The sequence below is a fragment of the Pseudopodoces humilis genome, chromosome 1 (assembly GCF_049639895.1).
Source record: "Pseudopodoces humilis isolate 2021_Gansu_Grassland_sample_001 chromosome 1, ASM4963989v1, whole genome shotgun sequence".
In the NCBI taxonomy this organism is placed as follows: domain Eukaryota; kingdom Metazoa; phylum Chordata; class Aves; order Passeriformes; family Paridae; genus Pseudopodoces; species Pseudopodoces humilis.
In genome coordinates this window covers 11,300,467-11,316,189 of record NC_142200.1, presented here as the reverse complement: position 1 = coordinate 11,316,189, position 15,723 = coordinate 11,300,467, and the positions used below count along the sequence as shown (strand labels likewise).

General features: G+C 41.8%; 1 protein-coding gene across 1 annotated transcript in view; it reads left to right on the top strand.

The window, feature by feature from the left end:
* FER1L6 (fer-1 like family member 6) overlaps positions 1-4,314 on the top strand; it is a 77,652-nt gene extending 73,338 nt beyond the window's left edge. The window contains exon 41 of the mRNA XM_088051604.1: positions 3,651-4,314. Coding sequence (XP_087907730.1) covers positions 3,651-3,837 — 187 coding nt within the window. The 3' untranslated portion in view covers positions 3,838-4,314. The remainder of the gene's footprint in view (positions 1-3,650) is intronic.
* The last annotated feature ends 11,409 nt before the right edge of the window (positions 4,315-15,723 follow it).

Genomic DNA, 15,723 nt, shown 5'->3' with positions numbered 1-15,723 from the left:
GTCCATCACTAACTCCTGTTTCTAAGCATTACGTCTTTTAAATACCTCCAGGAATGGTGACTCCACCACTTCCCTGGGAAGCCTGTTCCAATGCTTGACAGCTCTTTTGGTTAGTAAATTTTTCACTAATACATGGTCTAAACCCTCCTTGGAGCAACTTGAGGTTATTTCCTCTCATCCTGTCATTTGGTAGTTGGGAGAAGAGACCAATTCCCACCTGGCTACAGCCTCCTTTCAGGTGGTTGTAAAGAGTAATAAAGTCTCCTCTGAAGCCTTCTTTTCTCCAGGATGAACAACTCTAGTTCCCTCAGCTGCTCCTCACAAGACTCATGCTCCAGACCTTTCACCAACGTCATTGCCCTTCCTTAGACACACGAAAGATGTGACTTCTAATTTTATTGTACTTCACACTCAAAGAATGAAGACACTTATTTTTCATCATAAGACTTTTTAATTAGGGCATTTAAGTGTTTTAACAAAGGCAAATGATCTAGAAAGAGCAGTTTATCTTTCAGTATTTGCCACATTAAAAATGTATCAGCTGAGTTTTTTGCATTTAGAGAAAAAGTACTTTTAGTCTATTTTGGCTCAAGTGCTTTGTTCTACTAAAACACTTGAGCAGCTTTTTGTGAGCTGGACAAAAAAAAAAAAAAAAAAGAGTGAGAGAAATTGATGTTATGTTTTCTACTACCAAAGCTTCTAAAAGTCAGTTGCTACTCATAATGGTAATCATTACACATTCTATTTAATTTTGTTCATTTGAGATACATCTCAGGATAAACACGAGAAAGGAGGAAGGAGCCTAAAGGAATTATCAGATCAGAGGTATCAGAGCATTGTTTAAAACTATGAACTTGGAAAGACTTGAATCAATCACTTCACTCAGCACTTTTACCCAAAGGCAGGAGGAGCTTTGCCTGACAGGTGTCTGTTTGGAGGATTCACAGTAATTAAACTAAAATACCTCTTTCAGAGGAGAAAGGACTGGGATAGCTCTGAAATACATGTGGTGGAAAGCAATCAGCCTAGGGAGTTTTAAGAAGGAGTGTCAAGAGTAATAGAAGGATTACATGTCCAGAAGGTTGTCAACAGGATGCACAAGGCACTGTGTCATTTTCCTCTCATTTTTTTGAGACCCAGCCCACTCACCCATGGCTGCCTAGGGCTCCCTGTGTTTTCAGCTCAAGGGAGTTTTATCTGCAAATGTGCTGCTGGGAAAATAAGTTGTTACCAGCCTGGTGGCCTCTTTTCTGCTGCACAGCCTGGAGGTGTTTTGACCCAGAAGCCTCAAAACCAGAGTCTTCCTTCAGATCTTGCACTGAGTAATCAGTGGTTTTTGTGGTGTGAATACACAGCCAACATATGGCTCAACATAATTCTACTCTCAATTGACATATATGCCTCAATTAAATCAAAAGTAGGGTGCGAATAGTGTCATTTGACACTACCCATCTCAGAAGCAAAACATTCAGGCTCCTTTTGTAGCTGCTCATGGTGGGAGAGTCATCCCATTTACCTAGCACACATATGCTAAGATATGAGCTGAGGAAAGATATGACTTGGCCTCCTTAAGGTCCTTCCTCTCCCCATGCAGACAGCCCATGAAGGACCAGACTGAGCACCTAGGCTTTAAAGTTGGGCAGAATAAATCCTAAGGTTGCAAAGCAATATTAGCATGTAAATAGTAAAAATTATTTTAGCTAGACACTCACTCACTGGAAAGAAAATAAACTAACAATTGAAGACATTGCATGCCTCAGTTTCATTAAAGTTTAAAGATATTAAAGTTTGCCAGCTCAGTGCCCCCAGGTGATGCAATATGTGGTTCATACATGTAGAGTACTCACAATCAGCTGGGACATAAAAAATAATTTATTTGACTCTTCAAGTGAATTCTCTTCAGGAAGGAGTGGATCTCAAGGACCTCTTTTCTCAGGACTTCCAGATCTCTATGCCAGTACTTTAGATTCACTCTAGTTTTTTTGCTCATCATGTAGGAACACCCAGAGAAGCAGAGAATTTTTTAGATTGTTTTGTGATATTATTCTTTTTAATTAAGAAACAAAATAATTTCAAAACAAAAAATTATTTACTAGGAGCTATAGACAGTAGAAGACTCCTTAATGTACCAGAGCAAAGGTGGACAAAGATTAAATGTCTGTGAAGTACAGAGAGAAACATGCAAACAAAGAATAAGGCTCAATGAGTGTAATTTCCGGCTGGCCAAAGCACTATGAGGTTATCCATCTCTTCAATTCTGCTGATCAAGACATGATGCCTTTCCGGATGCAGTCTATTGTAATAAATACACCACTATAACTGATAATGAGTTCTATTGCCTATGTTGCAAAGGAAACAAATTAAATAAGCAACAGTCTGACTTTTTTTTTTTTTTCCCCAGCCCTTAAAGGCTATGAAAAGTCCTCAGCAGCTGGTACATGCAGACTAAGGGTCTTGCTACCCATGTAGCAAGTGTCCAGTTTTTTAATAATTCCTTTTAACCTGGAGGGCTAATTTGATGGTGTATTTCTGAATCATTTCTTCCTCAATAAAAAACCCAGTCTTTCATTAAGAGATATTCAGTTGGCCTTTTACATTTACAGACTTTCTGCCACATCAGCATTCACTTCTACTGGCTGAATGCTGAGTTCACCAGATAACTAAGACAATGTTTAAATTCCTGGAACACCTTTCTGGACTGAGACATGGCCACAGCTTTTTGTGACCCTCAGTTAATTTCATTCTCCTTATTGCTGCGCCACCTGCACAATTACAGTGACATTGGATAAGAAAGACAACCTGCCCCAGTTCTGCAGGTGTTAATGTTGCCCAACACCACTGTATTCATCCCACTGAGAAAGCTGTCTTGGTAAGGCTGTTGGAGCAGCAGCAGAGTGCCCTCCCAGTCTGGGGGTGATGCCAGAGGACCAGGCCTACATTTTTCCTAAACAGAACATTGTTTCCCTCTCTTTATGCAGTTAGCTCTCTTGTACAGTGTGAAGAAACTTCTGGGTATGGAGGAGAACACAACATGAGGCAACATGGGAAAAACTTGGATTGTGGGTTGCAGATATTTTCACTGGAAGAGGGTGGTTCTTCTTTATGTACACAGACAAACCATCTGGGTTTCATTTAATCATCTGTTTTCACGAAGCCTGTTTTAAATTTCCTTCTGCAAATACACCATTTTGGGCCACATGCCCAACCTGAGCTGGTTCTGATTATTATGGCACCGTGACTATCACTGTTCAATCAGACTTTTTGTAGTGGCTCATTACCACTATTGTGATGCTAAATTCCTTGAAATTATTAGAAAACTTTTGTACTCAAGTTCATGATGAATGCATTTCCTCTTTAGGGTTTATCATTATCTTGTTTTCAATTTTGAAACCTATAATTGAAGTATTTATGATGTGTGAGCTGGAATTTCATTACAAGTTGTGTGTGGAGCTTGGTTCAGGAACGGGTGGAAGAAAAGGAACTCAACAGCTTGTGGACATTCCCTCTAATCACTGTAGTGGGTTCCAAGGAGTTAAAGGTCCTTTTTAGTCTCAAATATATATTTTGCAGTGGGACTTTGCAGTGGGATAATTTTGGAAAGAGATGGATCTGCCTTAAAAAAGATTTTCTTTTTCTTTCTTCCCCTTTAGCCGACCAGACACGTCCTTCTCTTGGTTTGTAAACCCTTTCAAGTGTTTGTATCACCTGATCTGGAGGAATTACAAGAAGTACATCATCATTGGCATAATTCTGCTTATTCTCGTTATCTTCCTGGTTCTCTTTATCTACACACTGCCAGGTGCAATCAGTGAAAGGATAGTTACAGGAAAAGGGTAGATCATGTCTCTCAGTCAATCAAAAAGAAAACTTCTGATAAAAATAAGTCAGGCAAAAAGAATTCATTAACCTGAAATACTTCTCATTCCTTGTAAAAAGAAAAGTAACAATTCACATCAGAAATTGGAGCTCTCAGAATATTCTCAGAATATTGGAATGTCTTCTTTGAATGCTCATTCAGATCTATCCTTAATGTGCATTATCATTCATGTACATTAATGATATATATTAATGATGTATATCATTACTGCTGCAGCTTTATTGACATTATTATTGAAGTGTTGTTATGCATCTAAAACTGAATTTAAGAGTAAATTCTTCAATGCCATGCAGAAATTAATTCCTCAGTCAAGTATTTATTATTACAGATGAATGATTAAATATTAAGGTCAAAATCTTTACACAAAGATAAATGTATAGTACATTCTTTGCATGGTTGTGTAAGTAATTCTTTTAATTGTTTTTCAATAACCTTATACTGGCATGATTATTTTTACATAAAAGGTATTATTAAAAGAACTCTAAGGTTAAGTTGTCTCATTTGGTGTCATGTAGAATTCATTCTGCACCTCTCAGTAAAAATGCTGTGCTCTACAAAAACATCTCACACACTCATAAATGAGCAAAATGCCAGTGACAGGGATGTAGTAGCAGAGATTGAAATAACTTTTTCCAGCTGCAATTTGAAAGTGCTGGGGGTCTCTGGAGGAGAGGGATCAGGAAGATGAAGATTCATCCGTGAGTATTGTGGAAACTGATGATTCTTATAGGGAACAGGGAAAATCCTGTTGCTTGAAAAGCAAAGGCAAAGAGTAATGGAAAAGACAAGGGCTGCAGAATGGAACAAACCATGGAGTATTAAAGAAAACAAGGAATAAAACCTTACACAGTTATCAATGTGAAAATCCTACTTAAGAATATATAAAATGTGTCATGCACAAGGCAAGGCTTGATAATTCAGTGATTCCACCTGGCCTTCAGATGAGTGGTTATGAATTTGAAATAGCCATCCAAATCTCCTCCAGTGTCACCCACAGTTAGACCTTTGTGAAAATGCTTTTCACCACACACCCCTCACACAAAGTGTGAGCACCCTTTGCACATTTCAAAGTATCAAAACACAAGACAAAGAGATTAAATGCTGATGATTCTGCCAAGCTCAGGGTGCAGGAACAGAAAAGCAGGCACCTTGATAATTCTCAGAAGCCACTTCTAAGGGAAGTTTGTTTGGTACTGCTTGTACCTGGCCTGCTAAGGCTGTGCAATGAGCCTTTGTGCTCTCTGGCCTACAACACAGTTATTAGTCTGGAAAACGAATATCAGTGAAACTTCCACAGACAAGACACCTCACTTTTGAAAAGCATTTTAGAGGCTTCTTTTGGAAGGGACAACTTGCTCTAAAAGTGCCTCTTCCCCATTCCATTGATGACAGAGGCAGATGTCTAAAGGCAAGCTGAAAGCATCCTATCCCCATTCCATCCAGCAGATCATGACTCCATTTTCTTCTAAATTTCATCTTCTAAGTATAAAATAAATATAACTAAATTATTCAGATATGTGAGTGACTTTATTACAACTAGACTTGTGGCAAAGGACCACAGTGGATGAGTTTTTCTGTTCTATTTTCCTTTAGAAGTTATTATTTTGACCAAGAAATTAAAACACAATTACATGGTTAAATCTGTCCCAGTTGAATGTAGCAAGACAGTGATGTGGAAAGGTGCTGATCACCCTTGAGTACCTCTTCATCTCATATCCCTCTGCACCAGCCTATTGTCTGGTGCAGTCTCTGCTCACACATCATGTGTGACATACCCCTCTGAAAACACATTTTTCAGTTTTGTGCTATTTTGCAACTGAGCCTGTACGAAACAGAAAAAAAAAAAAATCGTTTCTCCCAATATGTTTCATCATACCATGAATTTTGGAAATGAAATTGAAAAGCTCTAGTGAGACCAGATAATGCACTATTCTGGTGCAAAAGATGAGAGCTAAATATTTATGACTAGAGTATGTTGAGACAGCCAAAAAGGCAATGAATCTGAATTTTTTCCATTGTGTCAGGTCAGAGGTCCTGATGCTGCATGGCAGCTGTTGTGTTCATCTGTCCTTACTCTGCTTGTTTGTTTTTGCTGCCTTGGACCATGTCAGGCGCTGGACTGTGGTCTGCTCTGTCCTGATTCTTGAAGAATATTCTGTGCCTTGCTCCCAGTCTGCAAACTGCACTGGACCCAGCAGATCGGTCTCATAGTGACTAATGACTATGTTAAAATGACTTTTATACTTGGAAGAAAGAAAGCCCTTGACAAAGTGATATAAGAATTTGCTTTCTTCACATATTAGTCACAGAAAGATTTTTTGTTACCAGGCAGAGCTCCTCATTGCTCTGTGTGCCAGCTCCAAAGGGATTTTTATCTTCTTGGCTGAATAGCCTGCCTGCCATCAGCTCCAAAGTTCAGAGCACTGTCTCCTTCCAGACTAATTTATACTTTTCTTATCAGCTATTTGTGACCGGGGAAGAGCTCAACCCAAGATCTGGTTCCAGCCTACCAGATATTTTGTATATGACAGCCACCTCTTTTTTCCATTTTCTAATTAATCTCTTTCTCAAAAGCAAACAAATTTTCATGTATTTTCGATGGAGAAAGGATAATTTATAAAACTCTTCCAGACAGCCTCTCTTTTAAGCCCTTCTGTAAGCAGCTATGAAGACTAATCAGAGCTACACTGATTAGCAGAAATTCTGTGTCTGCTTCCTGGATGCTCTGCCTTGGCTCCAGGACTCCACATCAGGAACAGAGGCTGCCTCCTTTAGGAACAAGTCAAAAAGATTTGTGGATGTTCCTTCCCTCCCTCTGACTGGAGAGTGGCCCTGGCTGAGCTCTCTGATGACACTGACAGTTCATTACTGCCTAATTCCAACACACTGCTCTTCCAGAGTCACCTGCCCACCACAGCTTAGAGCTTTTTTCACATGACAGCTCCTCTAAAGGGCTGTGTTTGGCCCACCAGCATGAGAAAACGCTGCTCCCAGCAGTGCCTCCTCCTTTTGCTCTTTTCCCAGCAGCTGGCTCCTGCCAGGGAGCAGCTGGAAAGCTGCAAGTGCACTGCAGGCAGCTGCTGCCTCAGAAGTTGGAGTGAAGGGGAGACTGACAGAGGGGAGGGAAATCACCTCCAATTTACATGTCCATGTGCAGCCTGCATTTTCCCTCACCATTCAGATACTGAAAACACAGCAGACCTGTAGGTGATATCAACAGGTGCTGTAAGACTTCTTTCCCAAATGTCTTTTAAGACAGGCACATACAGAAATTTTGTATCCACTAGTGGGCAAAACTGAGAATTACTGAAAATTAGGAAATACTGTAAGATATATATAACAAAATATAACAAATACAGACCAGAAACCTGTCAGATGTCTACACTTCGAGGTGGGATGGTCAAGCAATATACAGTTATACTGTAACTACCTTCTTCCAGTGGATTCTTCTACCTTTAGTTCTTTGTCATTCTCTGAAGTTCTCATTCATTGAGGGTCTCTGTGTGCCCTCAATCCCTGAACTAGAGCAATCAGCTACCACATCTCAGAGGCATCCTTCACCCATTTTTCTACCTCCAGCCTAAGTGGCTACAGCTGGTCCTGCAGCCTTGTTTGGAAGCCCTGCCTCTCCACTCTTCATCCTGGATCAAGGCATCTTGTACCCATGAGCAGCAAGCCCCTGCTAGGCCAAGGGACATATTTCAGGCACAAGAAAATCCAGGTAGGTTTGTCATGCCCAAAGCATGCTGGCACACACTGTTTATCTTTGCACTGCTACTTAAATGCCAAATTTTAGAAAAATATTAGGAAAAGAGCCAAATACAAAGGCTGATACAACACAAGAGACAAGGATTTGTTTGTTTGCTAACTTATTTGTTAGTGATGTTTCTTTTTCCTGACAGATAAGCAATAGTTAATCCTCTCCAGAAACCAGCACACAATTCTAATATACTGACAAAGCACTGGCCTGTCAATATGACTGTACTACAAATAAACATTGGCTGCATTTAGCGCTTGTGATGAACTTTTAATTAGCCATAGCAATAAAACCTCACCAAAGCACTTAACAAAACACTTATAAAAAGCTTCTTGATACTATCATTATGCTCTTGGCTCTTGGTGTGTGAATAGTTTCACCCAAGAGAGCAGCTTTGCCTTCGACCGACAGCTCCCTGGGGCTGGTACCCACCGTGCAGATGGATGCACACAGCCTGTGCAAAAGTGCTACACTACAGCAGCTTCAAAGGCTGTTTTAGTGTGTGGTACACAACTGTGATGAATACAGTACAGAAAAGTCAATATGTTAAGAAAAGAGTGATAATAAGAGCAATCCTTTAGGAAGATTGGTTCTGCTCAGTTAGTGCATTTCTTCCCCTTCCTTATCTTCGAGATGGATTGCAGTCCCAAGCTGTACTTTGAGTGAATGCTGATGGTATGCAGCTCACACAGATATTCCACCAGCACCTATGACCATAAAGTGGATTCGTTCATAGCTCTGGAAACTGGATTTTGATGTACCATGGCCAGGTCTTCCTGTTCTTGGCACAAGGAACTGCAGTAGCCATTTGTGAGGAGCACTTAAGGATTGGGTATTTAAAATGTGACAATACAGAGGATGGGTTTCAAAGCCAGGCATTCTGATTTTCCCTCCCAGGGCCATGATAGAACCCTAAGAAAGTTGAATATCTGCCTTAACCAGTGCTGTCTGTGTGATCCTAAGTCAATCCAGTGACAGATATGTCCTTTAAGGACATGCCCACCACAGACCTTTGCAGTGTGTAGTCAACACATGTGCTGTAAAAATAGTTGTTGGAGTTCTGAACAGGAAAGACTTTTCAGCCTTGAAGGTGAAGCTGGGATGTTCTGTTGGCACATTTGTTTCTTTTTTTGTAACATCTATGATGGGGAGATGGTCAGGTTGTTTTTAGTTTGTAAAACCAAAGGTTGTGCAGGCAGATAAAAAGGGAAAGCTTGGGAAGAACTATATTTGTAGTTCAAATCCTATTACAGTCCTCTAAAATTCAAGTGACTTTAGAGCCCATATAGACCCTCAAGTCAAGAGCCAAAACATCTTTATTTCCAAAAACCTCACTTTCCCACAAATAGCTCTAGTTTGGGAGCTGAAATTTTATAGATCAGCTTTAGTGGTTCTATTTCCATTTAGTGGTTTGAGAAGTCAGCTGGATTTATGGAAAGGGAAGCAGAGACTGATGAGAACTTGGTTTTAATGTCTCTGGCTGGACTGTGAGCCATCAAAGTCATCTGCCCACCCAGAAGCAGCTGAGCTCTTCCATCAATCTTTGGGAGCCTATATCATAAACACACTCCAAAGTGTGAGATCTTGTGTAGCGGAACTCCCTGCTGCCAAAGCCTTTATTACTACATCGGACAAATTATCTCCTGGCAGATGTTAGGTTGTTCAAGGTGGTCTTCCCATTGGAGCCAAAGAGGATCTCTTGCCCCTGTGGTCACTGGGGTGCTGATTTAATTCCCTGTAGCATCTCAGTCTGTGGCAGACCCCAGGTAGTCCATTGCTTATGCCATACACAGAACCTTTTTAGGTACAGAATAAAAGAGATCTGATAAATGCCTGAAAGGTTGTTCCACTTGGTTACTATTCAGATATGCTAATTTATTCATGGGAAGAAAATGATCTTGCTACACACAAAACTAAACCCTGGTTGCTGCAATCACATTTCATTAGCTTCACAAAAAAGTGACAGGTTTGACTGTGAATTTACTCCCATTCTTTTTGCTATCATGCAAGGAAGTTCCTCATGAGTCCCCATGAGCATCCTGAGGAGTCCCAGACAGGTTTGGGGACTGACACCTTGTGAGAGAAATATCAGTTCTCTGTTTAAGTCCGGTCTTATAATGGCTGCAATATTTAACAAGCCCTGCTGATCACACCTTGCTTTGTTAATTGAACCCATCCAATGGGGCTGAAGGACAAGCAGAGCAAGTGATATGAATCCTACCTGTTAATTACCTTTGGGTGGCTCCTTGCCTTCAGACCTCTCCTCTGCATCCTTCAAGGGCACAAAGTTTTTCTTGCAGTCCCTGATCACAAGACAAGGTTTCCAAATCAGCTCTCACTCACTACTAAAATTAAACACTCACCATTGCCAAGCGGCCTTCTAAAACTCCTGTTTCTTCTCCTCTGTGCCACCTGTTCCCACTACTGCAAGAGCAGATAAGTCCTTCCCTCTTTGGAAGAAAGCAACCTCTTGGGTTCTTCTTTCATTTTAAATACTGATGGAACAAGCTCTTCTTCCACAAGCAATGAAAAGCAGATGCACACCTGGTTTATCTGTGCTCATCATTGCTTCCTGTGAGGCCAAGTACCCACAGCATGCTAATTACTGAGCCTGTATTTTTGACTTTCTTCAGGTATTGGCTGTAAATTAAAATATAAAATTGTGTGGTTCACATCTCTGCAGTCCTAGGGACTGGAAAATGTGTCTGCTTGGGAAAAAGTGAAATTTAGTTTCAGAAAATTCATTTTATGATCAGGTTTGGCAGCACAAATCAGACCCAGACTTGGAACCCAGCTCCTGTGCATTCCAACCCACAGCAGAAGCATAAAGGAGGAACCAGCTCCAAATTTCACAGGTGATCTTTCTACCTCCAGGTTTCAGAGCAGCTTGATCCTGACAGGAGCAGGCTTATCAAGTGGAGCAGGCTGCCCTGTGGGATGTGTGGTTGAGGGCAGGCTCTGATGATGCCGAGGCTCCTCAGCACTGATCAGGGTCAGTGTCTGACAGCAGTAGCTCAATCCTACATGACCTGGTCTCATCTCAGCTCCATGGATCTGTAGGCAGTTCAGTATATTTAACAAGTTTTTCAAAGGCTATATTTGATTCAAAACCACTGGCAGTTTCTCCTGTAACTGGATTAAATAAATTATGATCCCTGTATCAGAAAAACACGCAGTATGGGGTTTTTTAGTGCTTTTGAGAGAGCAAGGCAAACTTGTCAACAAAAGATGTTCTTTTAACCTGGGGCAGCTGGCAAGTACTTCATATGGGACAGCTCTTTGGTTGTACTGCTTATAATTAAATTAACTCAAAGCTTTTACCAGGCTTTGATTTATGAATGTGCATGACTGTGATCTCCTTTTTTTTAATCCATCAAAATACCTGTCATTGCAGGGCAATAAAATCTTTTGTTCAAGAATCCTTGTGAGTTGGTTTTACTTTACATACTTCACTGAAAAGGGACATGTCTGCATTTGCAAGGCATCTGCTGTGTGTAGCTGGAATGCATCCTGCTCACATCTTGCAAGCCCTCATGATGAGACCCACAATCAGAGAAGAGCCCCTGAAACACTGGGATGCCATAGCATTCATGCTCAATTAACTCATTAGCGGACAATATGGTTTGTGTGGTCAATCATCCCTGGCACATCTTAAATATTAGACTGAAATGACTCTGTGTCAAAGCATCACACAGGAAAGCAGTACTGCACTTGTTGAACACAGTGGGAATTGTGTTTCTGGTGTGTGAGGCTTGAGATTGCTGGACTTCAAACATTCAGCAGTCTGAGTGTAACTTTGCTGCAGAAGGCTTTGGAAAAAATCTTCTATTGGCTCTCATCAAATATATGTGCTTCTCATAGTTTAGTGTGTTAGAGGAAACAGAACACACAGTAAAGAGAGAGCCACTGTGATCAAATGCTCCACTATAAAAAAAGCTGTAAGTAGCTTCAGTATTTCACATTTTCAGACTTTTGTAGTGTAGGACTCAACATGAGGGCTGGGGAAAAAAAGCCCACAAAAAAACCTCTCTGGAAAAAAACCCAAAAACCTTCTCTAAACTCCTGCAGTGTGACTGCAGCCCTGGAGATCAGTTTCTCCCATCAGGCTCTCTCGGGGTGCAATTCTGAAGCAGTGGGTGGCTTGGGGACATGAGGGCAGGGCTCCCATGAGATGCCCCGTTTGCACAGGTAGGGTGGGGCAGGCACTGGAGGCAGAGCAGAGCAGCAAAGTCAGCTGCCTGTGCTCACCCCACCACCCCTCCTGCAACACCTGATACAAGGACCTCACCAGCCCATCCTCACCAGGAGATCTGCAGATGCTTATCCAAGCCTGGATATGAGCTCTGGCTGCAAATGACACCTTATGCAACATACTGAGATGGGGCAGGAGATGCCACAAAGCTTTTTCAGCAGTCAGTGGCTGCAGAATTGAACCCTCCTAGTCAAGAACATTTCAATGCTGGAAGAAGGAACAAACAGTACACAGCAGAGCAATTCAGAGTGAGAGGAGAGAGAGTCCTGAGTTCAGATTGTGCAGCAGCACTGACCCAGAACAAGCTATTTCAACAAACCTATCAATCAAACCTTCATGGTTATGAGATAGGAATATAGGCGCAGCTAGATCCAAGTTTAGTCCCAGACTCAGTCAACCATTTATATCTAGAGGGTTACATAGGCACAATCAATTCAAAATCTATCCCTTAGGTAAGATTTCAAAGTTTAGCATTCAAGCACCTGTCAGCCTTGAGGAGTAACCTTGAGAAGCATCCCTACACAAGAGGAGATGGTGCCATGCAGCCTGCTGCCCTGCAGAAGAATTCAATGGACCCTGGGCTACCTGCTATTTATGGAGTAGGGTGATCGACTTAGCCATATTTACACACCCGCTCTATTTTGGGTTGGCACATGCTCAACTAGTCCTTAGCTGTTGAACAAGATTTATGGCCCTTAATTATTTTGTTGTTCTCTGTGAGGCAGACGTGGCCTTCATGACCACCACCAGTGGCTATTGCATAAGCAGGAAAAGAGGAGAGGGAAGCACACCATCAAAAAAAGAAAAATAAAAAAAAAAAAAATCAAGGAAAAAGTTTGGTCTCTGGTAGTGACCAGGGTAATGAAAAACTTTTCAGCTGTTGCCTCTGTACCCCACAGCACAATAAATAAATAGGTATTGACTTCCCAGCAAGCTCTCTTTGAGAGGTGTGTGGGCAGGTGTGGGAATGAGCAGTTTGCACAACTCCAACCTCTGCATTAGTGATACAGTTCTCAGTCTCTGTAGAGATAAAGCTTCCCATGGTGTCGGTACAATAAATGCATCTTACAAGGTGCATTTATTGTACCGACATACACAGGAATTCAAAAGGAAGCCTCAGCCTAAGAAGACTCTAGAACTGAGGGGCTGCCTAGGAGGACAAGATTGCCCCTGATACATTTGCACACCATCTCTCCAAGACTGAGTTTCAGAGCCTGGCTTTTGTTTGTGTATTTCACAATATAACAACAATCTGAGCCACCAAAGCTGCCTTCCTGCCACAGGGAAGAATCAGCAAGCAGAATTCAAATGCAGCTGGAAAAGAGGCCCATCACAGATAAAAAGACCAAGAGAGCTCAGCCACAGCCACCACAGGACGGATGGAAGGTGTTTGGTCAGGGCTAAGAACTCAGAGTTCAGACCCTTTAGGGTTCAACACTGAATAGCAGCACTCAGGAAGACGAGTGTCAGTGCCTGAACTCCTTTCCACTCAGAGCCTCAGGGCATCTCAGCAACTACCAGGCAGGAATGTTTCTGCACAGGTAGGATCTGAGGTTGGGTTCATTTAACTAAGTTTGGGTTAATTTATTCTGTCTTTCTCTTCTATAAGCTTTTTCCCTACTTCAAGTGCAGCTACCTTAATTTGGCTTGGCTGAACTAAACCTGTCATGCTCCCATCTCTGCCTTGCCTTGTGAGAAGTCTTGGGAAAGTGAGAAGCCTGTGCATCAGGGGAGTTAGAGATGTGCACAGGCAGACCTGCCACCCAGGACACTGTGCCTCCTGCAGAGCTCCAAAGACAGCTCACTGAGCAGTTTTTCCCAGTGCCAGCTCCCAGACAAAGTCCCTCTCCAGCACCTGGGGGACAGCTTCCAGCTCCAGCACCCTCCTGTCATTGTCTGCTCTTGGCACATGCCTCCCTTGTCCAAGGGAATGAAAAGTTTGATGCAAGGCAGTCTTCAAAACACTTGTGTCTTTCCTCCTACAGGATTTCTTTTCTATTTTGATTGTGCCAGATCACTGCCCAGGCCCAGCAGGTATCTCTCTCTCTCCTCACATGGGCTACACTGTCTCATCTCAGTCAGTGCTTGGGCATGACCCATCTGAGATAACATGAAGAAAGTAGGAATTATCTCACCTATTTGACCAAGAAAAAATACCATTATCCTGATATCATCACAGCACTTTTCCATCAATTTCTTCTGGACAATATCAGATATCTGTTTCTTTTTCTTCAAATGGTGATGTCATTGTCACATTTTCACAGCTGTTCTGATACAGATATTTCTTGCATTCCTGTCAGGGGTTCAGGGCATTGCTGTGCTTCAACATCAGGAAATTCATTGCAGAGACTTCAGAGGTTGAGTAGGCTCTTCCAGTCTGCTAATTACTATTATTAAAGCTAACTAGCTGAAGAATTAAACTGTGGAGTAAATAGGTGTATGAAAAAAGCCCATTTCATCATGGGACCAGCCCAGAAGCTGGATGCTGGTTCCATGAATAGCAGCAGGGAGCAGATCCTGCTCAGAAAGGCTGACAGGGTGTGAATGCCCTCTCCCCTCAGGCAGGTGAAGGTGCACAAGCTTTCTACAGCACTCTGGCAATAGGAACAGCTGGTTTAGTGATCCTGGCAGACTGGCATCAAATAGATGGCAAAGGTTTGTGCTTCATCTCAGTTTCCAAATTCAAGAAGAGAGTTTGAAGTAAGCAGAGGTAAGGGCCTGAGATAGGTTCTATACCAATTATTGGAGATGTAGCCACACTTGCATCACTTTTTCACTTAGTTTACAAGGGAAGAAAAGCCACATGTGAATCTTTAAAGATCTTCTGAGCCTTTCACATACTGTTAAAGGTATCAATAGAAGGAACTTCTTCAGCACCTGCTCAAACATCACTTATTTGAAGAGCCATTAGGCCTGAGCTCAATTCCCTGAAAGCAGTGTCTTTTGTTTGATAACCACAAAATACAAATTCTGTTGGGCATGTTCTGAAGTTTGTTTTTGTTTTTTTTTAAAGTCGCTCCTCCAGTTTGGATTGGATGACTGGGAAGAGCAAAGACTGCAATTTTCCCAAACCAAATTCTTCCAGTCCATCTTAGCAATGGAACCAAGAGAAGTGGTAGAACATAAAATTTTGTTGAAACTTGGGCTAAAAGTTTCACTAAAAAAGCTCAGGCCCAGGGAGATTTCCCAGGCTGGAAAATTTTATCTCAAACAGTTACAACTGAGCAAACTTACAAGTGCTTACAAAGCAAAATTTGGGTTTAGAAGGATTCTACCTTCAGAGCAGATGAATAGGTAGTAGAACATCTGTTGTTCTCATAGAAAGTATTTTCTGCTTTTCAATATGTAATTTCTTTTCTGTTTCCTTGATTGCTTCTTATCCTACCCATCCTGGGATGGAAGTGGGTATTACTGCTTGCTCCCTCATAGAAACCTGGCATATTTCAAGACCTTTTTATTGTTTCTGAGTCATTGACTCTGAATGTATCCAAAAGCATCAGCTGAGACCTCATTCCTGCTGAACAGGGCAGCAGGGTAACCTCAGGGGCCATGTAGTCTAACTGCAAAAGTCACCTTAATAATTATTCTGGTGTGACCTGCTGAGCTGTATTGCTTGGGGAAAGGTGGGGGAGTCAGGCAGATCCAGGCACTTGCTCTGTTGTCCCTGTTTCTTAGCCAAGTACTGCAGCCAGCCATGGAGAAGGAACAAAATGGTCAAAGAAATCAGTTTATTTTCTCCATTGTTAATCCCAGTGGATCTATAAGGCTGTTCTTAAAGCTGTCCAGTTGAAAGGTACTTTGGGAGTGCACAATACACTGAAGAGTGGAAGATATTGT